This window comes from Papilio xuthus, unplaced genomic scaffold, assembly GCF_000836235.2.
Source record: "Papilio xuthus unplaced genomic scaffold, Pxut_1.1 DF826923.1, whole genome shotgun sequence".
Taxonomy (NCBI): Eukaryota; Metazoa; Arthropoda; class Insecta; order Lepidoptera; family Papilionidae; genus Papilio; species Papilio xuthus.
This window is the reverse complement of record NW_013531726.1, coordinates 3117452-3145313: the sequence shown is the minus strand read 5'-3', so window position 1 is coordinate 3145313 and position 27862 is coordinate 3117452. Positions and strand designations below refer to the sequence as shown.

At 32.5% G+C, this 27862-nt stretch overlaps 2 protein-coding genes across 2 annotated transcripts; both read right to left on the bottom strand.

The window, feature by feature from the left end:
- Positions 1–49: 49 nt before the first annotated feature.
- On the bottom strand, positions 50–14104 carry Gdh (glutamate dehydrogenase, mitochondrial). Its single transcript, NM_001311919.1, is given in 10 exon segments — positions 50–370; positions 772–926; positions 1073–1277; positions 2929–3090; positions 5267–5424; positions 5526–5619; positions 9377–9516; positions 10818–11018; positions 13571–13920; positions 13923–14104. Coding segments are annotated over 10 exon segments (1602 nt in total). The 5' UTR covers positions 13943–14104; the 3' UTR covers positions 50–253.
- A 799-nt stretch (positions 14105–14903) lies between these two features.
- LOC106122553 (transcription elongation factor B polypeptide 3) lies at positions 14904–22888 on the bottom strand. Its single transcript, XM_013318592.1, has 10 exons — positions 22684–22888; positions 21334–21532; positions 20478–20650; positions 19350–20403; positions 19029–19129; positions 17978–18153; positions 17814–17902; positions 17243–17442; positions 16784–16933; positions 14904–16558 (listed from the first exon to the last, which is right to left on the bottom strand). Exons 1-10 carry the CDS (start codon positions 22753–22755, stop codon positions 16358–16360), a joined length of 2415 nt encoding a protein of 804 aa, XP_013174046.1. The 5' UTR covers positions 22756–22888; the 3' UTR covers positions 14904–16357.
- Positions 22889–27862: the final 4974 nt, after the last annotated feature.

The following is a 27862-nucleotide window of genomic DNA, read 5'->3' as shown; positions in this document are numbered from 1 at the left end:
GTATATTTGGAGAGTCAAGGTCAAGGATATGGTAATAAAAAAAAGACTAACAGTAAAACAAGATTTATTTAAATTCAAGAAAATACAAATCGAAATTACAACTTTCGCTTACAATTAAAATAAAATTAAAACGCCATGATTTCAATAAAGAAAAAATACTGTGATTAAAATGTCTTAAAGAGTTACGCTGTGTGCTCGGGGTTACTAATGGAGAGTCTAGAAAATGCAGCCAATGTTAAGAAATTGCAGTAGCTTAGAAGGCGAGGCCGGCGTCGGCGTACGTAGTGAATATCTTCTCTATGGAGTTGGCGTACGCGGCGGTTCTCAGATCTAGACCGAGGTTGAACTTCATTGCGGTCTTCATAATAGCCTGATCACAAAAAGATAAAAATATTAATATCACCATTATAATAATAGAGGGTTTAATTTTTTTACTTTTCCCAGTCTAATATTTCCACAGAAAAGGTACTTAGAAATATGTTGTAAGGGTGTATTTAACATTATTGTTACATCTTAACTGGTATGTGTGCGTTATTGTGCTGTCAGGTAAATTTTGAAAAAAAAACAGCAAAAGGTTAGGAGTAATATAACAAAAATGCGTTCTTATCCAACGAAATATGCTGAAAAACATTTTTTTCCGTCTGGAATTGATTTTTGGAACAACCAAGTATATTATTTACTTGATACCCAAAAAATACTAGATAAGACGCGATGCCATTTCGTCAAAAAATTGAAAATATATTTCAAATTTTTAAGCAAAGTAATGTTTACCCTAGCAGATCTCTCCATGGTGTAGTCTAGACCGGAGTGCACGATGTCTTTCTCGGAAGCGCCGGAGATACGTTTCTGGAAGGCCTCGGACGGCGTCACCGGAATGCGACCGCCCACGCGACCGAAGCGTCTTTCTAGGGATTCTTGTACGGATTCTGTCACACAACATACAAATCAATTACTGTAAGAATAAAATCTTCTTATCTACTATCAAAATGCCATGATTCATTCACGGAAATAGGATTTTTCTTTATTATAACTTTTATAAATTCTTCTGTATAGATTTCAGAGTTCAACTCACCCAAGAGATGGTGGTTGGAGTCACGCTCATATTTGAACGTGAGTCTTCCGTATGACACGTGGTTGAGGTTCTTGAGCCATTCGAAGAAGGAGACGGTGACACCACCAGCATTGATGTACAGGTCAGGGATGACCAGGATGTTTCGGTCGATCAGGATCTTGTCGGCTGCTGGGGTTGTTGGTCCATTGGCAGCTTCCGCGATGATCTGGATAACCGTGAATTTTAAATTAAGCCTTATCGTGTAATGTGACAGTGACGAGCAATAATTTTTATACTAAACGCAGTTCTTGAGAAGCCTTGCATTGCTAATGTATGCAAAGCTGTGTATCGACTATTTTGTGTTGTTGGTCAGTGCAGGTAATAAAAAATATAAAATACGATTAAAGACATCATAAACATTAACAACAGACTGACCTATTGGTAATAAGTTATGGTAGAAATAGTACAATAAACGACCCTTTAAAATGTTTTTTAGACATCATATTCATGTATACACAATAAAACATTATCTTGTTTTTATTTTTAACAATAAAAATAAAGATTTATTAGTAACTTTGGGTCTAAAATTTGCTAAAAGACTTTAAGACTTCACCGTGAGTACATGCCTATTAACAATGGGTTTACTTGTATTTTTAGCCACGAAATCTAATTCGTTAGTTACAGCAGTTTATAACAGCGGATATTTTTTCCTAGACAATAAATAACTTGTAATGACTAATACGAGACCAAATGGCAACAAGGTTGACAATATTTGACATTGTTGAAGAGATAAAGGTGTACATATCAATGATGTATTGAGATTGGCTTCTTAAAATAATGTGTCGTCGGCAAAAGGTACCCTTATCTTATCGTTTGATAACGTACTGATAAGGTTTAATTAGCAACAGGGGCACGGCGATTTATATTAATATTTAATTAGCTTCATACATTGTTATCGGTAATAATCTAATCGATTTTAAAATCGATGGTAATTTTGTTTCTATGTTCAAATAATACTTTTTTATTATTAAAAAATTTTGCACATAAATATTTCATTTGAACCTGAGATTTAAAACAAACATAATATAACAGTTTAAATCTGTTTTACAGACTTTTTTTTAATTTGGTACTTATGACGTTAATTATGGCGCGAAATCATGCACGTATATAACACGCGTTGCACATATTCATTCATAATTATTTTAAACATATAATTTGCAAGATATTGTTACATGTTTTATATTATTACTTATATAAGTACTTTATAATTTTACTATAAGTATAACAAAGCATTTTTATTACCTAGTTTGCATAGATGGTTTACTTTACTCCATTGAAATAATCTTATCAATTTTATAAAGTCTTGATAATGTTATTTCGTACAATCTTATCTTTGTTACAATCATGTAAATCGGTCCAGAATTCAGATTATTAGGTATATATCATTTTTACCTAGATTTGCTATCGTCTAGGATAGGTAAAGCAAGTTGGAATATTCTATTTCATCCCCTCTTGTCTATTTCTTTCTGTCCAAAGATTAAGTAGATAATTAAAATGAAAATACAATTGGCTAAACTGCCGAAGATCGATCTGAAATAAATTCTATGAGTTATGTGAGCCTAAATGGTTACAATTGTTTTGAAGTGTAAGGTGTCATTGATATAGCTTATTTTAGACATTATTAGGTAGAATCCTTTGTCGCGAATGGCGCGCTTTCATTACAAAGTCAAGTGTCAGAATTATAAGTGAGGGGATATAAACGTCGACATTTTAGTGAGGCTAGTGTCGGATTTTCTTCGTAACACTCATTACCCTCAAATATCATAGAGAGTCTGTCTGTCTGTTTGTTTCACAATTAACTATTTAATATTGATTACCTTGGCCTGTATCTTGTGTGCGTTCTCCTTGTGTATGACCTGCTCAACGGCAGCGGGCACGAGAATGTCGCATTTCTCGTACAGCATGTTCTCGCCCTCGTACGCCTGCGCTCCGGGGAAGCCCACGATAGTACCCTTCTCGATACGGTAGTCCTCCAGCGCCTGCAGGAAACATAGTTCATTTAAAACATAATGAAACTTCATGATGTCAAGTAGACTAAAATACATTACTGTTTTAAATTTTTCGAATTTCTAGAATGATCCATGCCACTATGAAATTGTGTATAAAAGTTACATTGTATTAGTGAAATAAATTATGAAAGTAGTTTATGTAAACGCGACAAATCTTTGTTTAGTGAAATTTCAAAATTGACAATATTGTCGATTAGTATTATCAAAAACTGTTGCTTATAAAAAAGCTGGGAGCAAGAAAAATCTTTATAAACCTAATTTCCATGAGAATTAATAAAAAAAAACTTCATCTAAAATGAGGAAACTGTGTGTACAACTAGATTTAATCTTTCCTTTTTGACGTAAACGGTTTAAATTAAATAAACAAGCTGGACAAGGACGTGACGCCGCGTAGTCTTGTTACTAGGTACGGTGAGTCGTCCTATATAGCGAAATCAATAGATGCGCTACACGTTAAGAATTGCGCATCACTGCAACATATAGTACTCTTAATACGAGTAAATTTTTTTTAGTCCAAATAATATAGAAAAATAACGATGGGCAATTCAACCTAAGTAAACAAAATTGTAGATTCCTTATATAAAATCTACACTAAGGGTAGCTTTGAGTGACCGTTCAATGACTAAGTGCAACAGTAAACATCTTGAACATTGGATACATTCAAATAGACAAAGTGTTCAAAAATTTCTTCTAAATACAGAAACTTTTATTATACAAAAACCGTTTTTAAATTGCTCCTTTTTATGAATAATAACTCATTTTTATTTACTAGCAAAGTAATAAACTGTCATGTGTATACATAAATACCATACTTAAAATGTACTAAAATGCCAAGAAGCCACGAACCGTGAAAATAATATGTTAGTTAAGTTAAAGATTTCATCTTACATATAGTCGAAATAATTGTATAAAATATTGTCATCTCGTTCATTCCCTTTCAAAAATGAAGAGACAAAAATATGATTGGAATTTCTCGGTAAATATATTTGGGTTCACAAAGTAACATGGACGATTTTCTTACGAACCTAACACAAACATGTGTTGTGATTAGAGTATTAGAGTTGTTATGTTGGTACATTACAATCATGCTGACGTCATAATACTGTCACTAATAAACTACGTAATATCTACACCGCAATCGTTATTCATAAATTATCTATATGTTATCAACTAAATAAATCAGTCTACATTAAATGGAATATTTTTAATTCTATTTAAAGTTATCTAAAATTTTCAACATGAAATTTAGTTTTCGTATTCGTTTTCGTAAAAAAAATGTCGTCGCTGATTTCTTTTCCAAAGACAATGTGGAGGAAAGATAATTTATTTTCCAAGTTTTTTTTTAAATTGCTGAATTTAATGTGAAAATGACATTTTTGCGATATGTATACTGTAATTAATCTATAAAACGTCACAATATAAAACTATATGTTAGATTATTTGGCCGCAAGACTTATTCATTCGATTGGTCAGACAACATTGTACTCTCTTCTTGTTATTTATAGTTAGCTGTATAATTTACATTTTGATTTATACATACATCGATTGTACAGCAATTTCTATTCCGTTATGTAAATTTACTTTCTGTGTAATTTTTCTTTTCTATTTATTTTAGCTCTAAAAGTGAAAATTTTAAAAGGCTGCTAAAGTTAAAAATGCAATATAATTAATTTAATGTAAATTATTATTCATACTATTTATATTAGCGAGAATTGTAACAAAAGGTATGCTTGAATTGTATTTTTATAAAGCCAAAAGTTGCTCCGGCCAGTCATTGACTGTCGTTTTTGGGTTACACTTGTAGACGAAAATAGGCAACCTACTGATTCTATTCCAGGCGCTCTCAAACCGCATAACAAGAACCCAGCAGAAACAACACTCTACCCAGCGGCTTTATATTTTTACAGACCTGGTATTACAATACATAAATATATTTTCAGCATTATGACGCAATCACTCATTAGATATAATTCATGTATGAACAATAAAAGTGAGTAACTTTCACCGAATTATTTAAATTTATTAACGCGGATATAAATTTTATTAAAAAAAAACTTTATAACGGCTCGTGTTTACTGACGGAGTCCCATCAATAACAAAACACGATGCGATATTTCTTGTTTCCATAAAGTTAGTGGCACGGTACCTTGGGGTCGATTCCCTCTGGGTTGTGTATGGCACCGTCGTGCTCAATGACACCAATGCAGGTGGCACCGGCCCGCACCAGGTAGCGGCATGTGTGCAGCCCCACGTTACCGAAGCCCTGCACTATGAACGTCTTGCCGCCCCATCCGGGAGTTGTGCCTAATGATACAGGCAATACTTTCAGATATCCGTCGAAAACAGTGACATGTTTTATGAGATTAACTCTGCCAAATCTGAAACTTTCGTGTTTAATTACTTACCAATCATGCTCATGTAGTTGGCTTCGTTGATGAAGTTCTCCAAACCGTGGAACACGCCCCTGCCGGTGGCCGACACTCTGCCGTGGATACCACCCTAGACAACACGAAATAAAAATTTTTAGTCATTTTGTCATGTGTAAAAATGGTCACATGAGTATCTAACCTAACGAATATTTTAAAATAAAAAGATTCTAATTAAAAGCACTTATGAAAAAAATCTGTTTATACAACTTTGACTTCAAAGTCTAAAATAAGTAGAATAAAAGTCGTAGATCATTAAAATCTTTACTGGCACTCGAGACTTTGGTGCTTTAGACAAAAGTTTTGGCAGAAAACACCTATTTTATTAAGTGCACTTGTAAAAAATAATGAACATTTGTTTTAAAATAATATTTTGTGAAACATTTTACTTCGAGACTAATTTATATTCGGCGACGATTTATCAAGGTCATATCAATAGATCAAATAGGTTAATTATAATGTACCATTGGTCGACCGCCTGTTGTATATGATTTGTCCACGATAGGAAATTGGGGGATCACGTCTTTATCTAGATGAAAATATATCACAGATGTCATAAATTATAATTTAAAACAGGAATAAATTTTTAACAATTAACATTTAAAATGTTAATGTTAAAACGCTATAGAATCATGACATGTATCACGCTGAATTCAAATTGGTTTGCATGGTATGGAATATTCCGAGACTCGATTGCGCCTCATTAATTTAACATACAAAAAAACTTTTTCGTATATGGCTATTAGTACTATTTTCATTGCTACTATACCTGAATTTATTTTGCTATTTTAAGTAAATCACAGTTTTATCTAGCATTTGGAAAACCTTTGATCTAAAGCTTATGGCATTTAAATTCGCAAGGCTGTTATTGAAATTAAATTATGTCAAGTTCGAACAGTGAATATCTTGTTACTGTGCTGACAATCCAATTATAATAGAACCTAGGTAAGCTAGAAAATATTATATATTTAACCGACTTCAAAATGGTGGAGATTCTCAATTTGTATGTTTTCTATCTGTATGTTTTTTTTTACTTTTGTTCGTCCATAACTCCGCCCATAGAGGTCCGATTTTAATTATCCTTTTTTTATTCGAAAGATAAAGCGTGTCATTTGTTCAGAAAAATTAAAAAGTATCCAGTAGTTTTAGACTTATTTTTAACTTATAAAAACAAAAGTTAAAGTTAAATACGTATACCATTTATCAGCGAGAACTTATCTGTTTGTTACGTTCCAAGATTAAATTACATGAATGGTTATACAAGATTTCCAGAATCCGAAATACGATACATCATCTCAAAATTTAGGATGGAATAAAAATATTAAGTAACACAGGAGATACATGACAGCAGTATTTGTATTACCTTGTTATCTATATATATATATATATATATAAAAAGAAAGTCGTGTTACTATTTATAACTCAAGAACGGCTTTACCGATATGGTTGAAAATCGGTGAGGAGGTGGTAGCTTAGAGCCAGGAGACGGACGGACATAGAATACTATTTATTCTTTTTTTTATTTTTTCGAATTTATGCCTTGAAGAGAGCTGCTTTTTATTTAACTTATCTATATATTAAGTTTTTATAGTTAGTTTTATATATCCATATTAGAATATACAGTTAACGGTTATATCTTTTAATTTTGTATACTATAATTTACTTTGACTAAGGAGACGAAGTGAAATAACTGAATACTGCAGATAGAAAGTTGGTTTAGAGAACAAATTGTTTTTAGCGTAGTCTGCCCTGTTTGTTAAACACAGTGAGGAAAACATTTTCAATGTATCAAAGAGTTATTATTTTATTATAATGAAAAAGATGGATGTTTGTTAAAAGGTATCTCTAGAGCTGCATGGATCTCGTTGAAATTTGACATAGATGACGAACATAGTCTGGAAGAACACATAGGCTAGTAATTAAGTTTTTTTAATTCCGCGCGGAAGGAGTCGGGCGACAGCTCTTTACTGTATAAAATTGTTTGCATGTATTTATGTTTAGATTAGGTTTCGGAGAATGAGACGATAAAGGGGCATTAGAAACGAGATCCGGACCATAATGCTAAGTCGCACTTCCCAGAATGGTCATTCGTTAAAAATGTGATATAAGCTATGATTATTTTAGTATTAATAAAAAATGCTAACCACTATTCTAAGAGTTGTGATTCATCTAAATCTGACAAGTGACAAGAATCAAGCAAAAAAAATTGTAAAAAAAGAACAAGCAGACAAAAATATTTGCGCACATTAACGTTATTTCTAAAATAGTGACGCGGTGCGACTAGGTCAATGACCTCAAATATCCGTAGCATATTCATTGATTTTACAGTTACATATTTGCTTTGAAATATCCAATTATCCTATCTCAGTGTGTGTCGCGGTTTGAGTGGATTGATGAAATTTTCTACTTAGAAATATTTATGTAATAGTTTTAAGCAGTTTTAAATTTGACTATGATCTTAGAGAGACTTGTTTTAGCAAGCCTATTCTAAATGATTGATAATAAAAAACACATTCAAAACGTGAGGATCGGTAATTGAATAATATTATTAACGAAATGATAATTATGATAAGCCAAAAATATTCATTACTATCAAATCATTGTTATACCTAAATATAAGCAGACACTACGTCAAATGATATTTTACCGATCTTTTTAATCTAGTTAGCATAGCATTGAATGTAGTGTAAGTTAATAATAATATTTGGTTTCTAGACTATGGTGGGTTTCATTTGACACAATATGTGTACACGTTAACAAACTCAATATTTGTACATACGTTTTGAAGGTCAAAATTGCTTGTTGAAGAGATTATCTATAACTATATGAAGTTATTTCAAAATAATGACTAAATTTCATAGTAAATGTATGTATAAGATACTTTCAATTTAAAGAGGATAAAGCAACAAATTGGTGAAACCTGATAATTATTGCGTTAACTCCTTATAATAGAAAGCTACGTTTCACTTATCCAGCTGTTTTGTTTTCGATTTTACTAGCTGAAGTGCGTTTTGTGTTTCGTAATCTCACGCCAAATATGTATTAAAATTAATTCGTTCTTCCGGTAAATTGAATACAAATCTATTGATAAGATTAGAAGAAAGAAACGTAACTTTCCACAATGATATATTTGAACACTGGACAGGTCTAATTTTCATCTTAAACATTTCTAGTCCTCAATGAGGAACACCTTATCTTCTTTCTATTATCTGACATTCACACCTTCAAAAGGAAAGAAAAGAAAAGGGTGAAAAGAAAGGATAGGTGGAAAATAGGGTAATGCAAAACAGATATACTGCTGTTCCAGTATTTGGCTTTCTTTGTTCGGAATATTTTTACGACGTTTTTCTGTCATATTGTAATGATATTTCATCATCACGACTTATCTGATTATAATGTTTTTTTTTCTGGCTTATCGAATTTATAATATAGCAAACTGTTTCTATAAAGCAAAACAACTGATACGAACAAAATTTACCTAACGAATAGGTGATGAAAAAAGCATTCACGCGTCGCGCATGAGGTCAGATTTATAAACTAATATTAATTGATTAAAAGTAATATTAACGACCTCACTTTGTACTTGATAAAAAAGATCTTTCCAGTGTGTTCATCGAGAAGAAAATTTCAGTCAAATTCACTTTCTTCAATCGGTTTAAGATAAACTAAAAAGTCATAAATCAAATAAAAATTATACTTTCCTATAAATTGTTTTTTAATACTTGGCTAATTTTGCTATAATGCTTTTTTAAATTGTAATATTAGCTTATATCTTGTGACAATAGTTTCTTTCTTTGTACGAAAAGACAGTACAACGTTCTAGAACTTACCTGATTGATGGGTTTGCCGGTGACGCAGGCATGGGCGTTGATATCCTGGTAACCGATGGTCTTGGCGTAGGTGTCCGCGATCCAGGACATCTCACGCTCTCCTGTGCCCATGTCGGGGGCGGGCACGTCTACACCAGGTCCTAAGATAGAAAAAAATGGACTTAACAGCGGTATAGCCAACCAATACAACAACTTTACAGATCGCTCGACCGGTTAAATACCACGACCACACAGAAGACAGGCGTGAGGCGGAAGACATCCATCGTTTCGTCTTATGAGTGAGAGCCTAATATTCATGTTAACATCCTCTCCTTAAGAAAAGGATGAGAAGAAGATGTTGATTTAGCGGAGGAGGCAACGCATAGGAATACAAAATATTCTCTTTCTGTAACACCTATTCGTAATATAAATATTATTAAACAAAAGCTGGGGGATTTTTCCTAATATTAAAGATTATATAATTGTTACGGCAAATAAGGACAAATTTTAAAATTTGAATTAGGCCAAATAGAATTATGTACGAGGATAATTTTAATTATAATGACAGCTGTAAATGTAAATGACTGAATTATGACTGAAAATTATAGTAATTCGTCCAGTAAAAATTAATTCTATTCTGCTAATGATCTTTTTAATGCTAAAAACATATTTTATATTCGTCCTGATGTACTAACACTGTCATCTCGTTAGATCTAAATTGTAGTAATTAAAACAATAATTGTAAAACAGGATATGACGCGTTTTCAAGCAAATAAACTAGAATGAACTTAATTATTGCGAGGATTATATTCTGTTACATTTAACGTTATATACGGTAAGTTATATAAGTACTTCAATAAATTTCTGGGGAAATGTTGGTCATCAATCATGATTGAAAAATCATTTTCAATAGTAGATAAAATCATGATACATGCAAAATACTTCTCAAATAAAATTATGACATAAGCATTCTTCAATGAAACTATTTTAATACACAGAGCAGTTATTCTTTATAATAAACATAATAATACTATATAAACAATGCTTTGTGTCTAAACGTAAACACAAACATTGACATAATTAGGTCGTAATACGTAATTCTACATCAATAAAATAAAGTAATCAATATTTATTGTTTCTATGATGTTGTTCAATTACGTAGCATTTATTTTGTTTACATCTCGAACATACAATTAGAATGTTTATCTAACCAATCGGTTATATCTTTTTTATTTACTAACAATTTAATTCTAAAGTAATCTAATTAGGTCAGCTTCACAAAAGACAGTGAACTGTTTAATAGACATAACAGTCGCAGTTCTTCCAAGTATAGGTTACTTCAACAAAGACAATGACGTCCTTAAATGAAGATTATGTTTCAAATTACTAACACAAAGTTATAGTACTTTTACTTTTTCTTCTACTTTCGATAAATATGGTTTAAATGACATCGTATTCTTACCGATGAATCCTTTTTTGGCGAGCTCGAGGGCGAATCGACGAGTGATCTTTTCCAATTCATGTTCGGAGTATTCCTTGGGGTTGATCTTGATGCCGGCCTTGGCGCCGCCGAAGGGCACGTCGACGCACGCGCACTTGAACGTCATCAGAGCGGACAGAGCCTTGACTTCATCTCTGGTCACGTCAGTTGAGAATCGTATACCTGTTTAGCGAGACAAACAAACATTTGTTTATTATATTAGATATGCGACTCGGTTAAACAATATTTGCGTATCGTGTGTTTACATTTAATTTACATAGTGTTTATAATGTTGATGTACTGCTCTAATATTCAATGCGTATACAATTATTTTCTAGGACTTTCTATTATTAGTCTAAAGAAGTATTACAATGTAACTATGCAGTAAAGCGCAACTCCGAGCATTATATAATGAACTTTCAAGGTTTTGGTGGTCTATATCTAGAAAACCACCTCATAAGCGATGCAATTGTCGCAAGTAAGGTCATTGACAGCTGATACAATGTGCAAGGTACTATAAGTGATTGTTGTTATAATTGTTTGCACTGTATAATTACGAAGACGCAGATTACGCCATAGTCATGTGTTCTAGTCGTCTTAGTCACGTGACGTTAAATCAATTTAAAGCTTCACGGCATTATGGATATTATTTCTCTTGTTCTTATTCTACCTTTGTCTATTTGAATACATAGTTATTTAGTATGAATATTTAAAAAGAGTATAACGAAAAATAAAGCGGATAAGGCACGTTTGTAGATCTAATCTAATATGTTTATCAATCAGGTGATATCGTCTGTAGTCAAGTAAGCAAATGTGACGTCAGCGTGAGGTGGGTGTGCGAAAACGTGACTTCTTAAGTTTTCAAATATAATTTGTACGTGATTATTAAATTTACCCGACATTTTTGTTGACCGTCCTTACTTATATAATCGTATGTGGGATAGTATCGTTCTAAAAATTGCGCAATATAGATGACGTAGCAACCACGCCCCCTGTTGCTATAGGCGTGTTGTGAATGTAATATTTTTATCAACAGTTTCAGTTGTTATCAAACGAAAATAATAAAGGTACTTAAGTATATTTTGAGCTTAGCTTTAAAGATTGTTGTTACCGAGTGGTACTACCTAATTTTATAGGTGTATGAACTAAAAGAAATTCCTATTTCACTGGGTTTTTCCTATCAGTGTCGAAAGTAATTAGTTAGTCAAAACACGAACAGATATATAGCTGGATATATGTACATTTTTTAAGGATATATACATATACACCCTTAAACAATTTAGTGACTACAAATGCTGTCAGAAATATCGAGAACTTGAAGACTCTAGAACAAAATTGAATTAAAAAATACAATTGCGAACTCCTACATGGAAAGACATGCTGTCCAAGAATTTTTTTATTCTATAAAATGGGGGTGATGATATATTTTTACGTCTATTGTGTGGAGATTCCTAAAATATATCATTCATTTACGATTTTTATAAAATGTATACTAACTAGGGTAATAAAAACTTGATGATTTTATTAGTTTGCATTTATTTGTTTTTTATAAAGCGGAGAATCGTATTATATAAATGAATTAGGTTGACAATGAAATAAATTCAATGTCATTATCATCAGGCTGTTTATGCCCAAACAGCTGCAGAACAATGCATATGAAGTTGTTTTGTCGTAAGCGAAATATTAGTTAGGTATTGTCTTGAATTCTTAGGTTTAGATCTGAAAATACAATTTTGCTTTCTTTAAATCAAGATATTTTTATAGTTTTGCATCTATACAATTGAAATATTTGTTCGAATACATTAAGAGGAACTATCGCCTGGAAAACCTACAGAATCGACTGTTCCTAATTTTATTTTATAGCCGTCATTTTGGTTCCTATCTGGGGTTGTATCTTTACAAATCACGGGAATAGTAGCACCGCGGCACTAAATGGTCTTAAAGGTAAAGAATAATCGAATCTTGTTCTTCATGCTATTGGACCTCGGTGGTGTCTGGTCCTTCACACTTAGAGGTCGTGAAGTAGGTCGTGAACTCTAATACTAACGCAGGTGGGGGCTGTGGTACGTTCGAGACATTTTTCGTATTCCTGCCATAAGGTTAAGAAGCCATTTCGGCATAATAAAGTTATATAAACATAAATTTATGCTGAAAATACTCGGCATTCGACTATTTTACAGCTTCTTCAGATAGGTTCTTACGTGAAAAAGAATACACTTACACGATTTAACAACAAAACGTATAGTAAATGTTCATTTATGAAAGTTAGTAAGTTAGGTAAAGGTATCTACTTTGCAGTGTAATATCTCATTCCAATTCTTATAAATAAATCTTCCTGGTGTTTGTTTTATAAGAGCAAGCAAAAGAAAACAATTAATTTTTGATTGCTGACTGAATGCGGAATTATTCAAAATTAGTAGGTATTCAATGTCATTTTCATGGTACTAATTATGTAGTTTAATTTTATTTGTGTAAATTTCTAATTGTACTTCCGAAATTTACATTCTTCTATAACAAATAAATAAATTTGACAATAAATCAGATAATGAATTGTCCATTTCACTTGCAAAAATTTTTATACAAAGTTGTGTGCGCGTAGATTTGGTTAGGAATCTACGTAACGCTACCTACGGTCGTTAACATCACGTGTCTCTTGAGCTATAAATAAAAAATCCTGCAATTATGACTTACAATAGCCGATGAGATGTTATAAAATTCAATCAATAATGACTTACCTCCTTTTGTAGGGGTCCTGTGCGAGGAATGTTGTGCCCGGTACCCTAGAATCATTTCGTAATCACCGGAGTCACGTTTAAGTGGAAATTGAATTTCCAAGATATGATCACATGGCTGCATAAGTTTCAAGATACCGGCGACTTTTTTCTTCTTTTCTTCTGTTGAGACTCTGGATTTTACATCTTCCACTAATTTGTCTTCTATTACTTGACATGCTCTATGAAAGAAGTATTCAACCATATCAAAGAACCTTGGGTTTGCACTCGTCGGTACATCCTTAAGCCTGTCTGGAATTTCGTGGCTTGCGTAGGTTCTGCAGCAAACGTTAACAGCTGCGGGCGCAATTCTGAACATCGTATTGACTCCTTCATTTTGAACAGAATTTTTAAGGGGCGGAACCACAGTTTTTGCAATGTTCTTTAAATGCAACATTGTCGATAATACTTAAGTACTCTAGTCGGGTTTGGAATCGGGTCGCCCTACAATAAAGTTAAAATACACGAATTAAAATTTGCTAATCTGCAGAGACGACCCGGCCCGACAAACTATAAGCGCCACGAGCCCCCGACTATACATTTATGGTTACATTGCGGCGTTTTTGTTAGCCTCGTTGCCTCATTCACGAGCGAGCGTGTTGACGCAGAACAGATAATGAAAAATAGCATAACGAATAAACATGCGACATTTTGAATTGTTATATGATTCGTTTTTTTATCATTCCTAATATGCTATATAATCTTTTCTTTTTTTTTAATTAAGCTTCGTTAAAATAAATTGTTATTCTAAAAAAAATAACTTTGTTACTTTTGTTTTTACGGCTTGACATTTGACTACTCAACTCGGCGTTTATTTGTCTATGGTATGTTCTCAGTTCGAAATTCAAATATTTAAGTGTAACTGAACAAATAATATTTAAAAGGTACTGAAATTGTTAGTATCAAATATCGATTTTTTTTGATCTGAACAATTTATATATAAATAATATAAACAAAATAATATATCTGGGTAAAATTGGATAGAAAAATTCGTTTTGATATTACTTGTGGATATTGGCATCTTTTGGCTAATGGTCATAAATTGGTTACACATACATTACTTTAAAAAAATTGCTAAAATTCAAACTCATATCCAAGTACAAATGACTGACTGGTAAAATATTTTTGAAAATTGCACTGCAGTGAAGCACTGCATATTTAACTGACAACAAGGATTGAAGTAAATATAAATTACAATGTGGTAAATACTACTTAATGAAAAACGTTTGTTTTATTCTTGAAATATTTATATCACCACATTAAAAAATAACATAATTCAATCATTCATCAACCCATACTTAATTTTTAATTATCTTAATCTTAAAGTAAGTGTAAAAATCAATGCCGATAAAGAATTACATAAAATTAATAGGCACATACATTGTAGTATTTACAAAATGTAAATGTAAGAAGTTGCTTCTTATTTCTTTTTATCTTCAGAAATATTAACAAATAGTTCCGATTTTGTGAACATGTTTATGGAATCTGAGAAAGAAGAAAAGATCTATTTCATAATTTTATTTATAACTTATAGCCATACCTAATGACACACAGAAAGATACAAAACTCATTTCTAGTCAGTAAAATCATATTTTGACTTTGATAAATGAAATTTATTCACTACGACCTTGTACTTTACTACATTTGATTTTATTTGTATAAAAATATGTTTCTGAGTGTTCTAATATAATTTTTTTTTATCATTGATTGTATTAAAATATTTCATTGAATATTAATAAACTAGTAATTTTAACCCAGGCAATCACTTTTTTATTCAATAAAACAAAAAAGTTGTAAAAGATCGAAGTATTTAAAACTACATTTAAAAGAATTCATACTTGTCCTACAAAGTACAATTTTAGTGCTGTACATCCTTTTTTGGTTGAGTACAGGAACGAAAATTTAGTTATCTACTACATATATAATATGTACAACAACAGTGGTCACTAACCTAATAAACATAAAAAAATCAGACATTATTTACATTTATTAGCTTCAATCCATAAGTCACTGTCAGCCGCATCTTATTTTTTTGGGAATTTCATACATAAATACTTTTTTTATTTCATTGTAAAATATGTCAGACTTTCATAGAATTATAGCGATCGCAAAATATGGTTCTGTAAAGAATACACAGAATGCATAAATTCCTGTCAAATTTTTCAAGGACTAATTTCCACGTGATTGTTTTTTGAGGATAACAAATAAGTAAAGTGCATTTTGATCCATTATTTTTGCTAGCTAATGTCTAGGTTCTCATATCTACAAAAGTCGTCGAAGAATTACTTTAAGTAATAACTTATTTTTCTTAGTATGTACAATTAGAGACTGATTTTAATGACATATTTGACAAAAAAACATAATAATTTATAAATTTGCTCGTATGTTTTTCTATTGAATTAATGTTTTGTTTTTCTGAAACACAATAAAGGTGATACAATTCACATGGATTTTGTATAACAATGACTTAATTTTGATATTAAAATATTAATATTATATAGATATGGTACAATTATTAAATCACATTGATTTAGAAGTTCATTTCTATTCAATTGCATTTAGCAATTGTTTCGATTTCCCATATACCTAAATCTATAACAGGTGTCTTTTAATATAGTCTTTTCCCTATTACTGTTATGATTTACACACAAACATATATTTGACATTTGCTTAAGTCAAAGATAGTTAACACATTTTACATTAAGACCATCACTAATATTTACAAGACGTAAGTAAACTGTATAACAATTATCATCGTTTACGTCCACGCATAAATTGTAGTGCCTTCTGCATGAGGGGTGCTTTCTTGGGTTTGTTGAAGTTGGAGGAGGAGACGGGAGTGGCTGGTGGAGGTCGCACCGACCCCCCGCGCAGCACATTGGGGGCAGACGCTAGAGATGCCACTCGAGCGGCTGGACTAGCTGTTGAAGCATGAGCCGTGCCGTGTTGAGCCTATAAAAAAGAAACAAGAAGAAATCAGGATTAATCATAATTAAAATGTCTGTTTTATTTTTTAATTTAGTAGTGAAATAGATTATACTGGATAAGTGAGAAACATTTACCCACACCAATGGACGACCAAAGCCAAAAAAATATCGTTTTACCTCAGAAATGTCTGTCAAATTTAATTGGAATTAGTTCATATTAGAATGAGCTAAGTTTTATTTAAATACTTACTTGTTTTCTCAAAACGTTTCGTGGCGGCTTTACCACAGTATCGACGTACGCCATTTTTGTCTGCTTGATGGGCGCCTTCTTGGCTTCTTGAGTTTGTCTTATATTCGCTGTTAGTGATTTCAATCTATGTTCCTGTTCTTCTTGACATCTCTGCGAATTAAATAATATTACTTAAAACACATAAATATGTATCTAATCGATAAGTTACATATATTTAGAAACAGCCTAGTGGTTAAGAGTATGGAACTCAAACAGAGTGCTGTAATTATGAATTCTGTTTGACTATTGTCCTAAACAATATCCTAGCACAATAAGCTAAGTCTTAGTGGAAATTATTACAAATATTTTTGCTAAAATTGCAAAGACTGCTAAAGTCCTTTAAGCATAAACAAAAAAAAATAATTTTAACAAAAATTTAAGTTTTCACCTATAAGTAAAAATGGAAAAGATCAAACTTACCATATACATTTCCCTCCATGTTTCCATTTCTTGTCTCTGTTTGTTGCGGAAGTGTTTCTCACAGAACTTTTGCCACAAATGATCCGTATCCTCCATCAGGTATGGGTTGAAGTGTTCCAGCATGAATAGTTGTTGCGGTGATGCCATGTCAACGACTGGCTTTAGTATTTCATATGGCACCCCACCGGTGTACTCGAGTGCTAGAAATAAAATTATTAATAATATTATTATATCTCTAGAGACTCTGTCGTGGATGTTTTAGTTATTAAACTTTATATGTTTTTACAAGATTAGGGAGCAAACGAGCAACGGGAACACCAAGGTGTTCATAACCTGTTTATAGTGTTTTATCAATGTACCTTTAGAAATAATCAATCAAAACAATGTTAATAAGTCCGCTGTTTTAAATCGATTATAAAAATTATAATAAAAAAAATTTAAGTGACAGATTTAGAACTATAAATTGTAGGTATCCAGCATGTTTTAAGTAATTGTAGTTTTTACAATTTTAAATGATATTAATTTGGTGCTCAATTGATTATAATAGAATTCTTTTTGTTGTTAAACTTACCATCTATATGTTCTTGAAGTACATGTACACACATCTCATACAAAGTTGGTATTTTTCCTATTACTTTGTTCCCCGAATAGACCTTTGTTCTAAAAATTTAATATTTTTTATTATTGCAAAACTATACAAAATAAATATTATAATTAAATAGGCGCTTTTTTTACCTTTGATTTTTGGAAGATATAACATGACTCATAGCATCCTCGTCGGTGAAATGTGGTAGTAGTTTTGGTGGAGGCCTGGGTTTGTAATTTGGCGAGATTTCTGGCAGAGCGGAGATTTCTATGGCAGGTAGGGGCGCCAGTTTAGCAGTGGGGGCTAGTAACGAAGCCGGACTCAACTAAAACATAGACTTTTATTTCAGTGCTTTTTCAGTACATCAGAAATAAACAAATAGAAACATTGACCATGTATTACTTCTCTATAGAATAACGTTGAAACAAACATTAAGAACCAAATGAATCCCTTGTTAATTTAAAAGTAATAAAAACAATTGTTGAATTCGTTTGTTCTTTTTTCCTTTACTTTGAGATTCTGCCGCTATATCTTTAGGTAAAGGGCGTGAATGTGTTCGCATTTTTAAAGTAGACAAAATTGCTATACTTCTTTACTAAAAATGGGTACTTCCACGACCTCAATAAATAGCATAATGTAAAGACATGTAAAATTATTTAAAAATGAGAGCAAGGTTAGGTATTATGAATTTTGTACAACAAAGGAATATATCATAAATATGTAACGTCTGATGCCTAGTGTTGTGCCAACAGTATTATTGTAATTCTTATCACCTGTAATATGATAATATTTTATATTGTGGTTTCAAATGTGTTTGAGGGGAATTCACGGTGATAATATAATTTGATTGTAATATTGTTTTCTTTACTAATATAGAGGCAATATTTGTATTTTTGTATGTTGTGTTGCAAATAAACTCAAATGTTCTTTTTCCATTCGAAAGTAACATAGGATATATTTATTGCAAGATATTTTTTATTTTAATTCAGTGCAGACAAAGTCTCGGGCAATAAGTGTCATTACATATCTATATGTAAAGTTAAACAAAATTTAGATATACAGTGTTGGAACAAAGTAAAATGTTGAGTTTATTTTTTTAGGCCTTTAAGGACCCACAGTTTTATTTCAAAAATATAGTAGAAAAAAGTATTCTGCTATGCAAAGGTATTTGACAATTCATTAAAAAAATAATTTACTTACATCTGGAAACGCATTTGGCGATTGAAATTCTTTAACAGTACTATTTTTCTTTTTATTTTTAGTTGGACTTATCATCCCTAGTGCTTCGGCAAAGCTGGCACCTGAAATGTAATAAATTATTTTATTAAAAAAAGAACATTACTGTGGGTTCTAGTGTCACTCACAAAACAATACCATCCCTATTATTCCATTTGTAAAAACAGAGGTAACAATATTTCTTGCTTCAGCGCTTATTTGTAATTCAATTTCGGAGAGCGAGCATACATATAAAATATACACACGTCACAGAAACGTTAAATGTTATGCAATAGAAGTACGTACCTGACCCACAATCGATTCCGTCGTCGCCGCTTTCCTCGCTATGACTTATATGAGCTTTTTTCTTTGGTATATCTTCTGTTGACTTACTTGAGCTAGACTTACTCGATTTTGATGAAGAATGAGAATGTTTCTTTTTATCATCTCCACTTTTATCGCTTTCTTTTTTATGTTTCTCTTTTTTTTCTTTTGAACTATCAGACGAATGCTTTTTATCAGATTTTTGACTGTGGTCTGACTCTTTTGATGATGAATGTTTTTCTCTTGATCTATCTTTGCTAGAATCATCTTTGTTTGATTTGTCCTTACTTGATCTTTCTTTACTTGTTCTGTCTTTGCTTGATCTGTCTTTGCTTGTTCTGTCTTTGCTTAATCTATCTTTGCTAGAGGAACTGTGCTTGCTACTACTGCTTTCTCTTGATTTGTGGTTCTCTCTCGGTAATTCTTTACTCAAAGACTTTTCTTTTGTTTTTTCTGATGTTTCCTTCGAACTATTATGTTTCTCTGATGCATTAGAATATTTTTCAGAAGAATTTTTATGCTTGTCACTTTTGTTTGAACTTTCCTTCTTAGAACTGCTATGTTTACTCGAAGATTCGGTTTTCTTTTCTTTCTCCACAGATTTGTGACTCGATGTTTCTTTTTTATTAGAAGAGCTTTCCTTATCTTTGGTACTGGATTGTTTATGTGAGCTACTCAGTTTTTCAGCTGAAGATTTTTCTGATTTTGTTGATTCCGATTTATGTTTTGAATGTTTGTCTGACGAATCGTGTCGTTTTTCTGATGCCGAATCATTTTTTCGATCTTTGTGACTGTGTGATGAGTGTTTAGAAGAATTTGAGGATTTTACTTGTTCCTGTTTTTCTTCTTTTATTTTATGTTTTGGTTTTCTGTCTTCTTCCGAACTTTGTGATGTATCAGATTCACTACTATCACTTTGAGAATTGTCTGTATCTTGCGTGTCACTTTCGCTTGATTCACTTTTGACACACTTTCTTTTGTATTTATCATCATTGTTACTAGAGTGCTTTGATTTCTTTGTTTCAGGTTCTTCTTCCTGTAAAAACTAAGTATAAAAAGTGATATTCTACCATAAAATAAATGTAGAATCAATTATAAAAAATAACATACCTCACTACTGTGATGTCTTCGCTTATGTGAACTGCTATCACCATTCATATGTTTATAGTCATGTGTAGATTTGCTTGACTTTGATGATTTCTCATATTGGTCATGTCTACTTTTTGACTGAGGTGTACTATCTTCACTGTCTCTTTCACTTATATGGCCATTGTAGTTTGATGCTGATTAAATAAAGAACTTACATTTACCCTATAAGTTATTTCATAAAGACTACAATTTAAATGCCACTCTAAAACAAACTTGACGAAATGAAATTTAAATGACATGCAAAAGTAGGAAAAACCCAGTGGCGGGATAAGGTGCGACACATCCCGGGAGCCAAGGCCATACCAATGGAAAAACCCACTTATTTATATTCAAAATGTATAATTCAATAAAGGACTCATGAATATATGGATAATTCAACGTAACCTGTTTTCAATCATTTTCACTGTATTCAACGAGGACGTAAAATTTGATATTTATTTTTTAAGTGAATTTTTAAATATACATTTGGCTAAAGATGATGCTAATATAAAAAAAAGATAAATAATTTTAGATTATAAGGTTTTATCTGGTTTATTGATTTGGTTACTTGAAGTTTCAACTCCATAAATATTTACATTAAGTACTTAAAATTTTTTTAACATAATTTTTTAATGACAAACAGAAGATAAACATTGAAACAAAAATAATTCAAAAGGACATGCAGTTTAATGATTATCTAGAAAATGCAAAATGAAATGAAAATACACATTCTAATTGTAAAAAATTATGAATTCTAAAGCTTAAAAATCAACTCTCAAGACATGCAAATTTTATTGATATTAATAGACAATGATATTTAATATTTATGGAGGCTCACTGTCATTTCTGTGGTCAGCTTCCTGGTCACTTTCTTCCGCTGCCACCATGACCTTCCATTTGTATACAAGGGCCCGGGCAGCTTGACCCACATCTCCGGGCTCTTTGCGCAATGCATTCACAGTTCTGCCTACACCAGTCTCTTGCAGATGTTGTACTGTTACATCCAGTTGAAATAATTTGTTTATACATTTTAAAATCTGAAACAAGTAATAGGCTATATAAAAAATTTAATCACATAATAATTGATTTTAAAATGTGTCTTTATTAAGCCTGTGTTCCTAAATTGTAGTAATTCTAATGTATGTTAATTTTTCTAAAGAGTACCATATTTTCTAAGTAAATTAGCAACTCAAATAAGTTATTCAAGTAATTTACAACTTACAGGGAAGTTTATGAATAAAATTACATCACAGTCTTTGCACACAGTTTAACCATTTTGACTACTACATATGGAAGACTACTCTAAGGCAATTACAAAAAATGCCAATTCAGAATTTCATACTTTATCTGGTTAAATTATCATAATGACCATGCTAACTAGAAGCCTTATAAACTAAAGATTGGTGATGTAGTTGTACTTTTTATTATACAAGTTAATTGCAACACTGGGAAGTACCTTAAATATGTTTTTATTTCGATTGTTGTATAGTGGTTATTATAAATCTTATATCTTAAGTTGCATATCAACAAATCATCAAAAGTTTGTTTACTTTATGTATGGTATGTTTTGTAAACCAGTTAGCTTAGAAAGTATGAGAAATTACAGCTTATACAAATAAGAGACTTAAGAAAAGTGACAAAGAAATGAGTTGGTTTACTGTTGTATTAACCAGAATTTGTTGGAGTCTACAAAACAGGCCAAAACAAGCAGAATGTAAAAGAATCATTGGGGATTGTTACCATAGGATGTTTATTATTGTTAAATAAATACAATAGTGTATCCATATCACCTGCCTATATTTTAATTTTAAATATAAATACAAAATAGCATGAAATACCCCTGTGGGCGCGGAGGCGATGTGTATCAAGTATATTATTAGAATTAAGTGGAAGATAAAACAAGTGACTTTACAAAAAACACTAAACAGAATATTTTAACAATGGCTATATATTACTTTGAATATAAAAAAACCTACACAAAGTTTGACAGATACATAGCTATGTGGCTAATTAGGGAAGCTTAGGGAATAATTGTATTGAATTTTTTAAAGCCTAACAAATTATAGTGAGCAGATGCAACTGCTTTTTGTTTTGTTTGAGCGAAGCCATTGATGATATTGTTTATAATATTTATGGTGAAGAATTAAAAACCATTTCAGAACAAGGAAGATCTGAAAATTTTACTTACTTTTTGTTCGTCATGTGGGTATTTCTCAATGGCATGCTGATAATGTTTGATCAAATCCAAAACGGACGCCATAACACTTTACTTTTATTATAAAAGAAATGTCAGGTTTTGTAACATCAGAATAAGAATGCCAGCTGGTATACGGTCACCATTTTTATCGCACACATGTCCTGTCAGTGACGTGACGTATAGTAATCAAAGAGCATAAAATGTGTCGTTGGTACACAACAGTGATGTGAATGAGACTTTCCTCTACATAGATATATTTTACCTTATGGTTTCTTGAAAACCCAAGTTTTTGATATTCGATAATTTCACAGCGGATAATTTGCAGGATGCTCAAAAGTTAAAATGAATAAAAAAAAAAGAATTCTCATCATCCCTCTGTCCTTATACCATTCGCGTAGAGTCGGCGCTCCAGGTTTTCTTCGTCCCGATCGATCTATCTTCCGTCATCTCAGTCGTCACTCTCTTCTTGACGCCTTTCACGCAAGCCGTCCATTTCTTCCTGGGCCTACCACTTCACACCACAGAAAATAAAAGATTCCCTTGTCATATGCTGTCATTCTCGCTTCATGACATGCCCATACCATGTTAAAATTTCGCATTCTAATTTTTCAACCACTGCTTGGTTGAGTAACATTGAGACATCCTCTAATGTAGTAATTTCGTATCTTATTCAATAGGGTTCCCCACACAACCATCTTAACATTGTCAAAATGCAAATAAATCTCATAACATCTTGATAAATTTCTTTAAAAGCAAAACAAATTACCAAGTATCCTCTATTTCAAAATAACTTATGAGCGTCCTGTCTACACACGATTACTGTCAACATTATTATAAAATAGACATAATAATAAAAGTTCTAAATCTACCTGTAATTTTACTTATCGGTGTGACATTCTTAATTCTAAGGTTAATATATCGTAAGCCGGACAAGATAGTAAATAACGTAGCGTCGTGTATCTTGTGGGCGCGCGTGGTGTAAAACTTATTTTCGCAGTATAGATAGAATAAACGGCCATAGCTGTTGCAGTGCAGTGAACAATTGAACAGTATAAAAGTATATAACTGAATTATCTGAATACAACTTTCGACTATAAATCCAACCAATACATTATTAATTTACTAGACAATAATAGAGGTTGTAGTAATTACAGTTTAATGGAATGTAATTAAATTTATTAATTGTTTCTGCATTGTCACATCTGTAATTTATGGCAGCTTGTTGTAGGTTAAAATAACACACGGCGAGGGCCTTTATCTATGCCCTACGACCTCTCATACTTATTCTTCGCTTTGGGCTATAATAACCGCACCGCACCCAACTCATGTAATTTAGTTAATTTTTTGCAAACAGTCATTTGATCTTTGATCTTCAACGTCATATGAGGTGAAATTCAATAAGATAACGCAGTATTTATAAAATATTAGCTGTAACCTGTAACTTCATGAAAAGAAAATTTTCTAAAATAAATACAGTTATGGATTAAAGACCTTAAAAAAAAAGTAAGGCAAATGTGCTAAAGTAAATTAAAATTATTTTAATATTATGTATATTGTTTATAGTATAGACTTCGCATGCGAGTTGACTTGACCCTACGTCTTGGTTAAGCTTCCCTCGTACTTGTAGACACGACGACGCGGTGTCTCCAGACAAGAACACGATAAACGCTAATGTCACCGTTATGTGTCCCCTCTGCACAACCTCCGTGTCATGCGGTCGGGTAGCGAAATCTTTGAACATTTCTTCGACGAAGCAAATATTAAATTTACAACCACTAATATCATATGCTAAAATGTTTGTTTTCGAGAGTCCATAATTTTCACATCCATAAAACGTATACATTTAAAATTTCTATTTATTGTAATGTGAACAAAACATGTTGCATGTTGAAGTACCTAGAGTCCTCTGTGTAAGCATTGCTCACGTTTAGAAGTGGCAACAAAACTTAAATTTTCATTGTCATTTCATTGAAATTAAATCAATAATGCTGTTGTGTTATTTTTTCCGTAAATATAAGTTTTTTAAACGATTACCTTTTCCATTTTCCTGTAATAATTAAAAAAAATGTATTCGAGGAATCTGTTTTTATGAATTTAATTCAAAGCGCCTGCTTTGCTATTCCTTACTTCGTCAGTGCAATTCAATGTAAGAAGTAAATTTTTACGCAGGCGTTTGCGAGAAAGTTTAGGAAATACAATTTATAAAATAGTATACTTTCTAGTATCCCATTACCGAACATAGTAAATATAATTTGATCACTCTTTTCGCAATATTCGGCGTCTTTCTATGTCTATGTATTGGATGAAATAATAGATTTCTTAAAGTTACTTAAACAACCATTTATGTGCAATATATATCTATGTATTATTTGAAGTATTTCTTTACACATAAATACAAAATGTTTCATCTGAAATACCAGAGTCAAAAGACATAATATCCGTGGCAAAGCAAGATTATCTTATCGACAAAGAGCACGGATTTGAGAAAATTACAATTTTCCCCGTGATAAATAGTCCAAATGATAGCAGCAAGCAAGACTAAGTGATAGCGCTAAAGAACGATGCGCTGGGATATATCAAGTTGCTACGCCGTCAGAATACAGGGAGAGATCGCTATCGTTAGGAATCACACGGCCGGTGCGGGCTGCACCGTTGGTTCCGAATTCAATACGCCGCGGAAGCGTTGCGACTGCAATCAGCTTTGCGCCTGCAGATCGAGATAATTCACTTGTATGCTAATGGCGCCCTCTGCCGCGCCGTGCGACCGCATCCACTCTGATGTGATAATACAACGCGTCTACACAGTGATTCACAGCAAAGATACATCTACAGATAAGAAATACTGACACAGAGTAATAGAAACAGAGGTACAGCCTGTCGTTCAGGCTCAAGTGATGCCATTCAGACACGTGCCGGTGTCGACATGGCCCTATTAATGGTTTAGGCAGTCGTAAAGATAATATATGCGGTTTAGAGGTCAATGTAATGTAGTTGTTTAAAAGGAGAGTCGCTTACGCAAATAAAGCATGACTTGATGATTCCAGTTTTACTAGTCCACTTCCTGTGCAAGGTACGTACGAGTTAGGTTCAAGCATTCGCGGAACAGTCGGCGCGTTGGCGCGTGCTAAGGGCTTCGCTATCGTCATTCTATTAAAATATATCGTTAGCTATCGATCAATCGTTTGCATCGGTAAGGTGTACTAAAATGAGATTACTGTAATATTCCGTAATGCAATCGATTACCAGCTGCGTCATAAATAACACGTGCCTTTCTCGTTGTAGATAATTTATTAGAGACCATTCGATCGCCACTCTCATTAATTTACTATTGATACATTTAGTACACGTTAAATTGGAAATAGTTTATACATGGCCAAGATTGTCGTGTAGTTAAGCTACAGCTTTTATTAATTGTAGTCAGGCTTTGTCTGTATACAAAAAAAGATATGTCGTACATATGACATTTAAGCGTAAGAACAACACGATTTTTTTTATTATTTTAGTCTGGGTTTGTTACGGGTAATGTCCAAAATGGTTGGATCAATGTTCATGGGAGTTTTACTGCAAGGTAGCTTATGTATGTTGGAGTAACTTAGGATATTTTTTGTTGACGCTGACGATGTTATAAAATTAGATATATTACGTTCCATTTTCTGCTTTATTGATCAATATCATGTGCAATATGCAATAACACTATAATACATAAACTGTAGACGTGTGTTTATTGTGTAAACTATCATTGTTTTAAGCTTGGATAGTATTTGTGTTATTGAATATCGACTATCATTAGAGTTTATCGCGAGAGCGCGCGGACTCGTCGACATGACCCCTGGCAATTTAATAATATTGTCTCGATCACATTGAAATTATATTAGGAATACAAACATTTCCTTATGTTTACAATATTTCAAGTCGACCTCATAAGTTAGTGATATGTTGCTTCATAAAAAAACATTTTAGGATTACCAAGTATTCTTTGCTTTTATCTTTATAATGAAGTCGATTAAGTTACAATGAAGAAAATATAAATATATCTTAAAAATGTTTTTACAGTTAAATTTTTTGGTAAAAATTGTACATTTTCCTTATACATGTAACAGGTTTAAAGTACAAAGGCGGCGGCTGCGTTACCAACGGCGAGTTATTACTTTGCCATCAAACTGATTGATGCGCGCCCACAATTGAGCTGTTAGTTGTATGTACCGTTGTCGGCTATCCTTTAATGTACTCCCTGTTTGCTGTGACATTGCCCAGGACGCAGTTAGTCATTGTGCATTTTACCGTGGATGTCTAGTGAATGAAATTCAGTGAAGCATCTATTTAAAAAAATCTGATTAACGGTATGATCGACCCTGCGATAAAGTCACTAGACGAACCATTAATTTGCTATAGAAAAACTTATGAAATAAACAAAGTAAGACGTGTTTAGTTGTTTATAACAGTTTCCTGTATAACTAACAACATAATTATGCTAACCCATAATTATAGCATAAAGGGTATGCGTCGTGCAATTTTGCAGTGTAACGAGGTTCATTTGTGATTTTCATTACCGGTCGTCGGTTCGCGACCTGCTCTAATTAGCTCGCATGCTTGTGATTAAATGACTAAGTCACGACTAGTCGCTTACACCAAGCTTGAGCAGTTTACGCTCGATAACTTCAACATTCGTCAACATATCTCACTTGCATGTGGATTTTGATGAGAACATACATATCATCGGAATCGCCTCGTGATGCTCGAAGATAACAATTTACAAGGAGGTGCAGTTATTAGAGATATTCTTACATCTGCAACCCTCCGGCTGTTGCGGTACAGATCACGATTTTCGCTCTTGTTTACGTAATAGCTTCAAAGTCTTCAGGCGAGCGGTGAGGAGCTATGATTATCACCGAGAATCAACAACTTCGTGTTAAGCTGCGTTTATTTAAATAATACGAATAAACAACATGATTTTGCACTGTTAAACATTAAATATGGAAACCGTGTTCGCGATTCGTTCGTATTGCGGACGCAATTTACGTAGCAGAAGCCAGTCGGGGAAACGTGAGAGGTTGCAAGTTGTCTCTTTATCGTTTCCCGATCGATTGTTACCCACTATTTATTATTTAAGATAGAACTTCGAGTCGCTTTACACGAGAATTAGTGTCAATACTTATACGGTGTGGTTGGC

Excerpts from the sequence above, each read along its gene's own strand:
- LOC106122553 (XM_013318592.1), bottom strand. The coding sequence starts at position 22,755 with ATGGCGTCCGTTTTGGATTTGATCAAACATTATCAGCATGCCATTGAG. Across the intron at positions 21,533-22,683 it reads ACCCACATGACGAACAAAAA|ATTTTAAAATGTATAAACAA; the intron begins GTAAGTAAAATT and ends TACTTGTTTCAG. Across the intron at positions 20,651-21,333 it reads AGCTGACCACAGAAATGACA|CATCAAACTACAATGGCCAT; the intron begins GTGAGCCTCCAT and ends TTATTTAATCAG.